Source organism: Coturnix japonica, chromosome 32 (assembly GCF_054131305.1).
Source record: "Coturnix japonica strain WE chromosome 32, WE-NBRP24, whole genome shotgun sequence".
Lineage (NCBI taxonomy): Eukaryota > Metazoa > Chordata > Aves > Galliformes > Phasianidae > Coturnix > Coturnix japonica.
In genome coordinates this window covers 5236057-5250639 of record NC_140694.1, presented here as the reverse complement: position 1 = coordinate 5250639, position 14583 = coordinate 5236057, and the positions used below count along the sequence as shown (strand labels likewise).

At 54.3% G+C, this 14583-nt stretch overlaps 1 protein-coding gene across 1 annotated transcript; it reads right to left on the bottom strand.

Moving 5' to 3' along the window:
• Positions 1 to 510: 510 nt before the first annotated feature.
• On the bottom strand, positions 511 to 2246 carry LOC146755570 (uncharacterized). The gene is made up of 2 exons (XM_085525490.1): positions 1997 to 2246; positions 511 to 1707 (listed from the first exon to the last, which is right to left on the bottom strand). Exons 1-2 carry the CDS (start codon positions 2053 to 2055, stop codon positions 657 to 659), a joined length of 1110 nt encoding a protein of 369 aa, XP_085381616.1. The 5' UTR covers positions 2056 to 2246; the 3' UTR covers positions 511 to 656.
• Between the last annotated feature and the right edge of the window lie 12337 nt (positions 2247 to 14583).

Below are 14583 nucleotides of genomic sequence, written 5' to 3'. Positions count from 1 at the left end.
CTAGTATTGCACACAACACAGATAACTTCATCTGTTGGCCCCGCTGTCTCTGCATACCACCAAGCGAGGACCTGCAGTGCCCAGGCGAGACGATGTGCCTGGCAGTGCAAAGCCAGCCCACGTGTGTGCAGATGGCAAGGAGCGTGTGGCACTGTGCACCGACAGCCCTTGCCTGCCCAGGACTGCGTGTGGAGGGCGTTCTCCACTGCAGCCCTGCCCAACAGTCAGTAGGGGTGTGCGGCCATGATGGCAGTAATGAACAAACTGCTGCTTCACAAAGATCTTGGCCCGATTAGAAATCTTTGAGTAGTGCTGTTACAGCAGACAGAATGTGATAAGCGCAAGTAGTCTCCTACACTTCACATCCTTGCTACTTCATTCTGGGTGTTGTCACTGAGCAGCATCTAACACAAGTTCTGCCCTGGTCAGCTGGCTGCCTTAGCTTGAGCCCTGATGGCAACGCTGTGACGTGATGTTAGTATTGCTGTTTTCTCCTCGTCAGAATACTCTGCCTTTTGAAGGAAGCAGCTTCTTGGTTATTTTGTTTTGTTGTTGAACTTTATTGAATTAATTTACAATATCTATATTCCATATAGTTATAGATGTTTTGAATATGATCATCTGTGGTGCTGAGAATTTTTGTAGAAAAGGTATACTCAGTTCGGAAGGTGTAATAAGGATGTTAAAGAAAGAACCCCCTGTTGTGTTGACCAGTGATGATGCTCCCACCCCCTGACCAATGGTGGAGAGGAGCATGAAGAGAGAGGTGGTGCTGGGGGGATCTTGGGGCTGCTGGGCCTGTCATACTTTTTCCAGGCAGAGGTTTTACAGGTGTTGCCCCCATGCCGACCCTGTGGGGGGGGGCACTCCCACATCCTGAAGGATGGAGGAGAGGAGCGGGAGGGCAGAGTTGGTGCTGTGGGGGGCTGGGAGCTGTGGGGCCTGGTATGCTTTCCCCTGGCTGTGGTTTTCTGGGTGTCGGATGATGCCCTCAAACTGCCACCCTGTGGGGGCTGCTCCAACCTCCTGAAGGATGGTGAAGGAAAGTTGGTGACAGTTCCTGGGGGGGACAGGGGGCTGCTGGGCCAGTTGGCTTCCCCCAGGCAATGGTCGTCCGTCTCTTGGATGATGTCCCCAGGTCTATACTCTGCTGGGGTCGCTTCCATCCCCTGATGGATGGTGGAGGGGAGGGTGAGGGCAGAGATGGTGCTGGAGGCTGACAGGCCTCTCAAGCTTCCCTGAGGCAGTGGCTGCCAGCGGGTGACACTTTGAGGGAGCCACTGCCAACCCCTGAAGGATGGTGGTGGGGGACAGGAGGGTGGTGTTGATGCCAGGGTGCTGCTGTTTGGGTGCCAGCCGATGACTGCAAGCTTCCAAACCAGGTGGGTCCCTCCTGTCCCCTGAAAGAGGTGTTGATGCCCAAGGTGGATAGGGGCCACTGGGCATGATGTACTTCCCAGGGGCCACGGAGCCTGGGCTGGTGGGCTACGGGGGCTGCACTGGGGGCAGCTGAGCCCGACAGCCGTCAGGCCTGGCAGGGGCCGCTCTGGTGGTGCTCTGCGGCTGGTGGGCAGATTGTCACTGCACAGGCACCGGTTGTTTGTGCCACGTCTTTTCTGTGCGGCGCACTGAGGCGAGCAAGCTGTTTGTCCAAGCGTGAGGTTGCTGCGGGCAATATGCTGGACTGCAGCATCTTCAGCAAGGCGCCTGCAGGGAGAGAAACGTGCTGAGGGCACAGGAGAACCCCCTGCTCTCCTTCCTCACAGTGCATGATAGAGCCACCCTCAGCTCCCGGCCTGTCTCAGGCCCAGCAGTAAGAACATGCAGCAGGAATGGCGAGGCCAGTTAAATGTCTGACAGTGTCAATCTCAGACAGTGTTAGGCAACAACTAACTGGCTTCTCTATGCTGCTTTAACTAGAAATGCCTCCTTGCTCACAGGATCCCTATAGTAAAGAGAGGGGGCAGGATGGGGTTGGGGGTGAACAAGAACTCACTGGTTTATCTGCCTCCGTTGTCGGACAAGACGATAGCACGAAAACATTGCCATCAGCATGGTAACGAAGATAGCTACACTGAATCCCAGGCAGTACTTCTTGATAAAATTATTGTCTGCGGCATTTGCGTGTTCCTCACCATCCGCACCTGGAAAAACAATGTGGATCTGTTTCACCAGCTGCTGCTTTGAGTGACGTGGACAAGAACAACCACAGGAAGGATCCCGCTCCGGGCTGCTGTTGTGCCTGGTGGCTCAGGGGAAGCACAGCAAGCTCTGGAATGCAGGGTCTGTGCACAGGAGGTACTATGGAGGGTCCTGTTTCCTCTCCTTATCTGCTGAATGTGGTTCTGGTGGCCTAGTTCCCAAAAGGACAAAGTTCCTAAGTCCCTGGGAACTGGCTGCAGTGGGAGGGGAGCAACCTCTAACCACGGCCACGGAGCTCTATGAGCGGCCCTTACCTGGAGTGACAGTTGTTGTGTGCATGGCCTCTATTACTCTCAGGGGGACAGTCAGTGTGCGAACTCTGCCGTTCCAAAATGCAAGCCAGCGCATAGGTGCTCCACCTGTCTCTTTAGAAAGGAGGTAAGGGAGTGGGACTGTAAGTAACTGCTTCTCATCAGGAAGATGGTGCAGTTTCTCCACATGTATTTCTAGAAATTCAGTTTCACAAGCCTTTCAGGGAACAGACGGAAATACACCTACCACGTGCTTTGTCCTTCATGATTTTCATTAGCAGAGGGGGCAGTGTCTGCAGATATTTTCCTGTTTCCAGGGCCTCTTTCTGTTTCTCAGGACCTAAACAGAAAGCATTAAGATAACTTTCAGACAAACAAGGTATTAAACTGAACGGTCTTTTCAGTGAAGTCAGTAACGACAACAGCCACCCCTGGGATGCCTGTGGGGTTCCAGCACAACTAAGGATTTAGCACGGCCTTCCCTGGAGGCACTTCTGCAACCAAAGAATGAGAACTTTTCACCACACACTGCAGCTTACCAAAACGCATAACGGCATCACTGAATGGGACAAGGGCATTGTGCGAGGGCAGGGCACACACACACAGGTGTGCATTCTCACTCACACCTGCAGACGCGCCTGGCTGACATTAGGACTGTGAGCTGGCATCTCTCAAAGGATGTAAAATCTCATGACATGGTATGCTGTAATTTCTCTCTTCCTTAGGGACCTGCAGTGACTGGAAGGGGTCAGGTGATGACATGGCACTCAGACCTGGGTCAAAAGTTGCAAAGCTGCAGAGAAGCCAGGTGGGCAGTTGGCTGGCACTCAGCAGCTTTCCAGATACTCTCTCCAGGCCATGTTAAACAATCTTCAGAGAAGGCATAGAAGAACATTTGGCCCCTCAAGGTTTTTTTAGTGGGGAGATCTCTGATGTATGGAGACAAAGTCAACGGGATGCTGGGAGCATGCAGCACCCAAGAAACAGTGACTACCCAAGCTTCTCATGGAGAAGAAATCACCAGGCAGTGAAAAGATGAACCCCTCCTGAACTTCCACAACCAAATATGAGCAAAGATCATGAGATGAAGACTGGTGACTTACGTCTGGCATCCACCCCAGGCTCAGGGCCGCGACTTTGCTTTCGAAATGCACCAAAGGGGCCTGCAGGCACAAGAGTGATCAGACACAGGTGAGGAGAGCTTCCGCTGTGCACTGGGGTCTGCCTTGTTTTTTTTCCTGCAGTGACCTGTGAGGACTGGCTGCAGGTCAGGGAATGACATGGCCCAAACAGCAAAGGAATAGGAGCAAAGACTGGCAAGGGCCGCCTTCCCACTGAAATGTGACAATTCTCCAAGTAAAGAAATACTAATGACTGATCTGTGTACGACCTTCAAAGCACAAAGAGACTTGAAAGACCTTTGGAGAGCCTTACGTACCCAAATAAGCTATTATAACACTAATTTTTCGACTTCCAATGAAACAGACACTCACAACTTACCTCGGAGTTTCCCCTGAGGCACAAAAGCAGTCTCCTTCCAGTCATCTGAGGAAGGAGTACCAATGTCATCATCTAGAAGAAAGAACAGAAGAGGGTTGTTCCCGTTGCATGTTGTGATCTTCCTCTCCCTTAGTGACAGGGAAGGGGCCAGGGAAGGGGACAGGTAACAGGATGGGAGACTCAGGCCTTGATCGCCAAAGCTATAGAGGGGCCAGGGTGACCTGGAGCCTAGCACTCGGCAGCTTTACAAATGCTCCCTCCTGGCCACATGCAGCACCCCTCCGGGACCGCGTGGAAGAGCATACAAAGAAAAGGTGCCTGAAACACACTGGGCTACAGCTGGGGGTCTCTGTTGGGAACCAGGATTTTTCTATGGGGAGCATCAGGCAGCTGGAGCAGAAATGCTCATGCTTTTCCCAGCACACACCTTCCACGTTCTCCCCTGGGACACCCCCAGGATGAAGAGCATGCTCCACCCAGCCAGCGGCAGAGCCGTGGGAGCACAGGGCTTCCTCATGCCCTTGCCCAGCTCCTGTGGTGCTGCCTGTCCCCCTTTTCCAATACCCCCCCGCCCCCATCGAAGGCAGCCTTAGGGCTATAAGGCACAGAGCCACTGGAACCAGAACCTGGGCTTCTCACTCTCATTTCCGCTTATTTTTTACCCCATCTCTGCCCACCCACCTGCTCCTGCTGGGAGGGGGGGCAGCTGCCAGATCTTCTGCCAGTAAACACTTCTGAGCACCCTCTTCTGGAGGTGAACAGCTCTGGAGGAAGGTGCTTTCAAATGTCCACAAAGTGATGTTGATTGTCACACAGTAGCACCCATCACTTGCCTCCTCCATAAATCAGTTACAGTCTTGTTGGTGAACCTGAAGACAAAAGGTCAGCGCGCTGGGACAAACAGCCACACACCAGTATCACAGAGTCACAGAATGACCCAGGTTGGAAGGGACCTCATGGATCATGAAGAACAAACCCCCCTGCCTGGCAGGGCCACCAAACATACACCTTTACTAGATCAGGTTGCCCAGGGCCCTGTCCAACCTGGCCCTGAACACCCCCAAGGACGGGGCATCCACAACCTCCCTGGGCAGCCCGTTCCAGGGCCTAACCACTCTGCTAGTAAACAACTTTCCCCCTAACATCCAACCTAAATCTTCCCTCTTTCAACTTCAATCAGTTTCCCCTTGTCCTGCTATTACCAGCCCCCTCCTCATCCTATGTGGAACACCAGTGCCAGCAGTGCGGCCGCCATTTTAGAACCCTCTCCACGTCACCTTGGTCACCGCTGCCGCGCGCAACGCACTCGCCTCTGACAGCTGTGGCAGTTAGCAGCCATGTTGGCAGCTAAGAGGGCTAGGGTAGAAGTTTTCCCTGTTTCAGGCGGGAGGATGGAGCTGGGGGCCCTAGGAGTGAGAAGGAGGAGGGGGCCCGCCATGACCACCAGGCAGAGGATGGGTAAGAGAGCCATATTCCATCATGCCTGGACCAGCCCCGTGACCACCACCCATGTGGAGCCTATGGAGGTGGATCCACCTCCAGATGAGCGAATGGAGGTGGATCCACCTCCAGATGAGCCCATGGAGGTGGATCCACCTCCAGAGGAGCCCATGGAGGTGGATCCACCTGCAGAGGAGCCCATGGAGGTGGATCCGCCCGCGGCATAGCTGGCCTGGCACCACACCACCGTGCCAGGCCCCGCGCTGGCATGGTCACAGCTCCACCGTGGCTGGTCCAGGCGCTGAGCTCCTTACCCGCTGCACGGCCCCCGCCCCCTGCATTAGCTGGGTGGCATTTTTGTAACATCTGTTCCTCCTTTGGGCCTATTCTGCAGCCACATTCTGTGGGCCCCCAGTCCCATCTTTACCCTGTTTGTTCCAGTCACTGTTTCTATAGTTGGTTTTTGGGTTTAGTTTAGTTTTAGAGTTAGGTGTAGGTTGTTGTTAGTTTTTTTGAGTTAGGCATAGGTTATTGTTTGTGTTTTTGAGTTAGGCATTGCTTATTGTTCATTTTTTAGTGTTAGGAGTAGGTTAGGAGTAGGTTTAGTGTTAGTAGTTGGTGTTTTCCTGTTAGGAGTTTGTTCCTCTTCATTCTTTAGTGTTAGGAGTAGATTGTTGTTCCCATAGTAGAGTTAGGCATAGGTTACTGTTGGTACTGTAGGGTTGGGCGTGTGTTCCTACCAGCAGCTGGCAGCAAACAGCGCTCGCTCGGTAAGCACACGTCTGCTTTCTCCCCCGGAGCCGTGAGTGCGACTGCCATGAGAGCGGAGGTCTGATGCCATCTGCGAGGGATGGGATTTGCATCCGGTGGCTTTTCCGTTGCAGAATGTCCAGCAGCAGAGCGTGAGTGGCCGTGAAATGAAGCTGGGCCTCAGGAGAGCCGTCTGGAGCTGCGTCACGAGCTTCCTGCATGGCCAGCGCAAGGTAGGTGTGCCTTACTGTAAGCGTGCGCTGAAGCAGTGTTGGTTAAGCACGGCTCACTCCTCTGTCTGCAACAGATGGGCTTTCTGCGCGCTTTATTGCTGTGGCCGGCGTTGAACAGCACAGCAGCAGCGAGGCCTCGAACATGTCCACAACCAGGTACGTGAATGTGAGTAAATTTAGCTGTGTGAATGATGTTATTGTTCATATTAGTAAGGCAGTATTCACATGTGTGTGATGGAGCTCAGGGATAGGTTTATTCTTGCCTGGTAAATTTTCCCTTCTTTGACACCCACCCGTCCTCTTGCTTCTCTTCCCCTCACCTGTAAGTGCAGCAATACTGAAGGCTGAGGGCTCTTCTCCGAGGCAGGCGCTAAAGGGCAATTGAAATGCAAGTTTCTTATCCCTCTTTGTTCTTGGGTCGGTAGCCCAAGGTGACCAAGCTTCAGAGCACTTCTCTAAGTCAGCCTGGAAATGTTTCTAGCAGGAAGTAACTCCATCACAGTGCCTGAGAGTAATGATGCCTCTTTTTCCCCCCTCACAGCAGGCAGCCTCCATAAGAGAGCAGTAGAGCAGCAGGCTGTCTGTGCTATGGCTGCTGAACTGCATTTCTGGCCACCTGAGATCCCTGAGCCCATGCTAATGAAGAACATGCTGCGCCACAGACTCTTCTACGGAGCCGTTTTGCAGCTTCTCTGTGCTGGCCATCATGCTGCCAGTTTCCAAGTTCCCAAAGGCAGTAAGTGGTGCTCTCATGGGATAGGAGAAAGGCACGGGCAACTGGGTGGGAGGGAACCATCTGTAACTGTTGCCAGCAGCCTGGAGGTGCCAGCTCAGTCTTATCCTGTGGCTACTGCTGCTCCCTATGAGCTGCCAGGCACAGGGTCCTCCCGCCCGTGCAGGGACCGCCTTGCAGGAAAGGGCTTTAGGCTCTGGTTTGTGTGGGATTTGGGGAACGAGACAGGGGTGGAGTTTCTTGTGTGCCCGACTGTCAGGAAGGCGGTTCCCAGTTCTGGCAGCCCAACGTGCCCAGCAGGGTGACTTGAGCTCCCAAAGCGAGCCACCAATCAGTTGTTAGCTGAGAAGGTTCCCTGAGCGTTTCCGAATTGATTCTTGTATGACACGGAGAGTTTGGGGACTGAGACTTGGGAGAGAGTGAAGAAAGCTGAGGCAAGGCAAGCGCTGCTCAGCTGAGGAAGAAAGCCGAGAAGGAAAGCAGAAAGCAACGATGATGGCCTGAGCAAGAAGCTACAAAGGACAGCAGAACCACCTGCAGCGCTTCCTCGGAGGTGGCACCAAAACCTGCTGACTGAACAGTCCAGTTTACCGGCACAGCCGTGCTTTCCCTGTCATGGACGGTGGAGATGATGGAAGTGAACTGGACAGGAAGGACTTGTGCTGCGTTAGAAGCAAAGAGGGCTTCACCTGTGCAGGACTTGGTGTACGGCAAGAGCTGGAGACGCTGTGTTCCTTCAGGGTGTGTCTCTTGAGGTCCAGGCCTGGTGTAGGGTTAGGTTGAAATAGGGCTGGCTGGGACTGGAGAGGGAGGAGGTGACGTAGCCCTGGGGTTTGGCTTCTCCTTGGGTCTGACTGGAGGCTGAGTGACTGATTGCTAAGCGGCAATCCTGGGCACTGGGGCTTCATTTTAGGGTGTGGGCGGGGTAATAAATAGAAGCCGAGTCCTTTTGTACGCAATAAAATTGAAGCGAACTTTCTAAACCTGGTGCTGCCTCTTTCAGTAGCTGGTCAGAACGTCCCTCGCTCGGGCTGGCAATCACAGGGCGATGAAGCGGTCGGCTTCACGTCTCTCCCTTGACATGGTGCAGGTTTTCCCCCGTTTCCTTGTTGGTCTTCCCAACCTGTGGCCTTTCAGCCAACCCGTAAGTGCTGGTGACAGGCTGTGAGCATCTCCTTGCTCTCTGAGGACTGACAGAAAGAAACCAGAGGAGGGGAAGCAGCCCGGCAGGAAGAAGGGTGTCCCGTGCTCAGCCCCTTGAGTTGGCCTCTCTTCCCTGAGGGCTCCTTCAGCTTCTGATGCACCGTGTGCTGCTGTTTGCCCTGGGAAGCCCAGCTGCACGCTGGCAGCCGTGGCCTGTGCATCAGCCTCCCCTTGAGGCCCAAGGAGTTGTTTGTTTTTATGTATTCAGTATTGGTGTGGCATTTTGTTGTTTTGTTCAGCTTTGAGATCAAGGGGTAATTTAACACCGTTGGAAGTAATTGGGGTTCAGGAGTAGCACATGCAGAATTTTGATCACGCAGCAAGTTGTGATTTCTACTGTGTTGAAGAACTGGCACACACATATACGCCTGCAGCTGGAGCTTGATTGACTCTCGTCAATACGGCCTTCCAAAGCCCGGCCCTGGGGAGCTGTCCAAAAATTTTCCAACATTTTGTATTACCTAAGTTTATTTTAAACAGCCAAGGAGGAGTAATCTCTTAAAGGCTTTTTCTAAGGCATTGGACTAGGTTTTGATTATCACGTCTCAGGAAGCTTCTGCATTCCACCTAGTGCTAATGGGATAAATCAAGAGCAGATTACACAAGAGATTCAGGCCTTGCTGCCAGTCTTTTATGAATCAGAACTTTGTTTCATGTTGCCAGATATTCTGGTTTCCTTTTCAGGAGATTCCTTTGCTGTATATTAAGAAGGCCAAGGGCATCCTGGCCTGCATCAGAAACAGTGTTGCCAGCAGGAGCAGAGAGGTGTTTGTCCCCCTGTTCTCAGCACTGATGAGGCTGCAGCTCGAGTGCTGTGTTCAGTTTTGGGCCCCTCAGTGCAAGGAAGACATGGAGGCCCCGGAACGCGTTCAGAGGAGGGCAACAAAGCTGGTGAGGGGTCTGGAGCACAGGCCGTGTGAGTTGAGGCTGAGGGAGCTGGGATTGTTCAGCCTGGAGAAGAGGAGGCTCAGGGGAGACCTCATTGCTCTCTCTAACTTCCTGAAGGGAGGCTGTAGTGAGATCCGGATGTAGTGTGTAGGTCAGATCTATGAGGCAGGAGCTGCTGTGGGGCAGATGTGGGTCAGATCTATGGGGCAGGAGCTGCTATGGCGCTGATGTTGGTAAGATATATGGGGCAGGAGCTGCTGTGGGGTAGATGTGGGTCTGATCTATGGGGCAAGAGCTGTGGTGGGTCCGATGTGGGTCAGATCTATGGGGCGGGAGCTGCTGTGTGGCTGATTTGAGTCTGATCTATGGGGAAGGAGCTTCTTTGGGGCTGATGTGGGTCAGATCTATGGGGCGGGAGCTGTTCTGGGGCAGATGTGGGTGAGATCTATGTGGCAGGAGCAGCTGTCGGTCAGATCTATGGGGTTGGAGCTCCTAAGGGGCAGATGTGGGTCGGATCTATGGGGCAGGAGCTGCTGTGGGGCTGGTGTTGGTCAGATCTGTGGGGCGGGAGCTGCTGTGTGGCTGATGTGGGTCAGACCTATGGGGCAGGAGCTGCTGTGGGGCCTATGTGGGTCCGATCTGTGGGACAGGAGCTGCTGTGGGGCTCATGTGGTTGAGATCTATGGGGCAGGCGTTGCTTTGGATCTGATATGGGTCAGATATATGGGGCAGGAGCTGCTATGGGGCAGATGTGGGAAAGATCTATGGGGCAGGAGCTGCAGTGGGGCAGATGTGAGTCAGATCAATGGGGCAGGAGCTGCTGTGGGGATGATGAGGGTCAGATCTATGAGGCAGGAGCTGCTGTGGGACAGATCTAAGGGGCAGGAGCTGCTGTGGGGCACATGTGGGTCAGATCTATAAGGCAGGAGCTGCTGTGGGGCACATGTGGGTCAGATCTATGAGGCAGGAGTTGCTGTGGGGCAGATGTGGGTCTGATCTATGGGGCAGGAGCTGCTGAATGTCAGATCTATGGGGCAGGAGCTGCTGTGGAGATGATTTGGGTGAGATCTCTGGGGCAGGAGCTGCAGAGGGGCTTATGTGGGTCAGATCTATGGGGCAGGAGCTGCTGTGAGGCTGATGAGGGTCACATCTATGGGCCAGGAATTGCTGTGGGGTAGATATGGCTCATATCAATGGAGCAGGAGATGCTGTGGGGCAGATCTATGGGGCAGAAGCTGCTGTCGGGTATATTTGAGTCAGATGTATGGGGCAGGAGCTGCTATGGGGAGATATGAATCTGATCTATGGGGCAGGAGCTGCTGTGGGACAGATCTATGGGACAGGAGCTGATGTGGGGCTGCTATGGGTCAGATCTATGGGGAAGGAGCTGCTGTGGGGCAGATGTGGGTCAGATCTACGGGGCAGGAGCTGCTGTGCGTCAGATCTATAGGACAGGAGCTGCTGTGGGGCTGATGTGCGTCAGATCTATAGGACAGGAGCTGCTGTGGGGCTGCTGTGGGTCAGATCTATGGGGCAGGAGCGGCTGTGGGGCAGTTCTATGGGACTGGAGCTGCTGTGGTGCTCAAGTGAGTCAGATCAATGGGGCAGGAGCTGCTGTGGGGCACACGTCGATCAGATCTATGGGGCAGGAGCTGCTGTGGGGCTCATGTGGGACAGATCTATGGGGCAGGAGCTGCTGTGGTGCTGATGTGGTTAAGATCTATGAGACAAGAGCTGCTGTGGGGCAGATGTGGGTCACATCTATTGGGCAGGAGCTGTTGTGGGGCACATGGGTATCAGATCTTTGGGGCAGGAGCTGTTGTGGGGCACATGTCGGTAGATCTATGTGTCAGGAGCTGCTGTGGGGCAGATGTGGGTCAGATCTATGGGGTAGGTGCTGCTATGGAGCTGCTGTGGGTCAGATCTATGGGGCAGGATCTGCTGTGGGTCGTATGTGGGTCAGATCTATGAGTTAGGAGCTGCTGTGGGTCAGATCTATGGGGCAGGAGCTGCTAAGGGGCACATGTGGGTAAGATCTCTGAGGCAGGGGCTGAGGTGGGTCATATCTATGGGGCAGGAGCTGCTGTGGGGCTGATGTGGGTCAGATCTACGGAACAGGTGCTGCTGTGGGGCTTATGTGGGTCAGATCTATAGGGAAGGAGCTGCTGTGGGTCAGGTGTGTGTCATATCTATGGGGCAGGAGCTGCTGTGGGGCTGGTGTGGGTCAGATAAATGGGGCAGGTGCTGGTGTGGGGCTGATGTGGGTCAGATCTATGGGGCAGGAGCAGGTTTGGGGCTGATTTGGGTCAGATCTATGGGGCAGGAGCTGCTGTGGGGTAGTTGTGGGTCTGATCTATGGGGCAGGATCTGCTCTGGGGCACATCTGAGTGAGATCTATGGGGCAGGAGCTGCTGTAGTGCAGATGTGGGTCAGATCTATGGGGCAGGAGCTGCTGTGTGTCAGATCTATGGGGCAGGAGATGCTATGGCGCTGATGTTGGTAAGATCTATGGGGCAGGAGCTGCTGTGGGGTAGATGTTGGTCAGATCTATTGTGCAGGACCAGCTCTGGGGTATATGTGTGTCAGATCAATGGGGCAGGAGCTGCTGTGGGGCACATGTGGGTCAGATCTATGGGGCCAGAGTTGCTGTGGGGTAGATGTGGGTCAGATCTATGGGGCAGGAAATGCTGTGGGGCTGATTGCGGTAAGATCTATAGGGCAGGAGCTGCTGTGAGGCAGATGTGGGTCAGATCTATTGGGAAGGATCTGCTGTGGGGTAGAGGTGGGACTGATCTATTGGGAAGGAGCTGCTGTAGGGCTGACTGGGGTCAGATCTATTGTGCAGGACCAGCTCTGGGGTATATGTGTGTCAGATCTATGGAGCAGGAGCAGCTGTGGGGCACATGTGGGTCAGGTCTATGGGACAGGTTCTGCTGTGGGGCTAATTGGGGTATGATCTATTGAGGCAGGAGCTGCTGTGGGTCAGATCTACGGGGCAGGAGCTGCTGTGGGGTTGCTGTGGGTCAGATCTATGGGGCAGGAGCTGCTATGGGGCACATGTGTATCAGATCTATGGGGCAGGAGCTGTTGTGGGGCACATGTGGGTCAGATCGATGGGGCAGGAGCTGCTGTGGTGCACATGTGGGTCAGATCTATGGGGCAGGAGTTGCTGTGGGGCAGATGTGGCTCTGATCTATGGGGCAGGAGCTGCTGTGGGTCAGATCTATGGGGCAGGAGTTGCTGTGGGGCACATGTGGGTCAGATCTATTGGGCATAACCTGCTGAGGGGTATATGTGGGTCATATCTATTGGGCTGGAGCAGCTGTGGGTCTGATGAGGGTCATATCAATGGGGAAGGAGATGCTGTGGGTTAGATCTATGGGGCAGAAGCTGCTGTCGGGCATATGTGAGTCAGATCTATGGGGCAGGAGCTGCTGTTGGTCAGATGTGGTTCAGATCTATGGGGCAGGAGCTGCTGTGGGGCTGATGTTGGTCAGATCTATGGGGCAGGAGCTGCTGTGAGGCTGATGAGGGTCACATCTATGGGCCAGGTATTGCTATACATCTGACTCACATATGCCCGAAAGGAGCTTCTGCCCCATAGATCTAACCCACAGCAACAGCTACCCCATTGATATGACCCACATCTGCCCCACAGCAGCTCCTTCCCAATAGATATGAACCACATGTGCCCCACAGCAGCTCCTGCCCCATAGATCTGACGCACAGCTTCTCCTGCCCCATATATCTGACACACAGCAGCTCCTGCCCCATAGATCAGACCCACATCTGCCCCACAGCAGCTCCTGCCCCATAGATCTGACCCACATCAGCCCGACAGCAGCTCCTGCCCCATAGATCTTACCCACGTCTACCCCACAGCAGCTCCTGCCCTACAGATCTGACCCACATCAGCCCCACAGCAGCTCCTGCCCCATAGATCTGACCCTCATCTGCAACACAACAGCTTCTGCCCGATAGATCTGACCCACATCAGCTCCTGACACATAGATCTGACCCAGATCAGGTCTAGCCTTAGAGGTCTGACCCTCATCAGTCCCACAAGAGCTCCTGCCCCATAGATCTGACCTACATCTGCCCCAAAGCAGCTCCTGCCCCATAGATCTGACCTACATCTGCCCCACAGCAGCTCCTGCCCCATAGATCTGACCCACATCTACCCCACAGCAGCTGCTGCCCCATAGATCTTACCCAGATGTGCCCCAGAGCAGAGTCTGTCCCATAGATCTGCCCCACAGCAGCTCCTGCCCCATAGATCTGACCCAAATCAGCCCCACACCAGCTCCTGCCCCATAGATCTGACCCACATCAGCCCCACACCAGCTCCTGCCCCATTGATCTGAACCATATCAGCCACACAGCAGCTCCTGCCCCATAGATCTGACCCACATGAGCCCCACAGCTACACCTACCCATAAATCTGAACCACATGTGTCCCACAGCAGCTCCTGCCCCATAGATCTGACCCACAGCAGCTCGTGCCCCATAGATCTGACCCACCTCTGCCTCACAGCAGCTCCTGCCCCATAGTTCTGACCGACAGCAGCTCCTGCTCAATTGATCTAAACCCCATCAGTCCCACAGCTGCTCCCTCCCCATAGATCTGACCCACATGTGCCACAGAGAAGCTCCTGACAAATAGATCTGACCCACATCAGTCCCACAGCAGCTCCTGCCCCATAGATCTTACACCAATGAGACCAACAGCACCACCTGCCCCATAGATCTGACCCACATCAGCCCCAAAGCAGCACCTTTCCCAAAAAACTGACCCAAATCAGCCCCAGAGCAGCTTCTGCCCCATAGATCTGACCCACAACATCTCCTGCCCCATAGATCAGACCCACATCTGCCCCACAGCAGCTCCTGCCCCATATATCTGACCCACATCTACCCCACAGCAGCTCCTGCCCCATAGATCTGACCCACATCTACCCCACAGCAGCTCCTGCCCCATAGATCTGACCCACATCTACCCCACAGCAGATCCTTCTCAATAGATCTGACCCACTACTGCCCCACTGCATCTCCTGCCCCATATATCTGACCCACAGCAGCTCCTACCGAAATGATCTAACCCCCATAAGCCCCAAAGCGGCTCCTGCCCCATAGATCTTACCCACATCTACCCCACAGCAGCTCCTGCCCCATAGATGTGACCCACATCAGCCCCAGAGACTCTCCTGTCCCATAGATCTGTCCCACAGCAACTCCTTCCCCATAGATCTGACACACAGCAGCACCTACCCCATAGATCTGACCCACATCAGCCACACAGCAGCTCCTGTCCCATAGATATGCCCCACAGCAGCTCCTGTCCCATAGATCTGACTCATATTTGCCTGACAGCAGCATCTGCCCA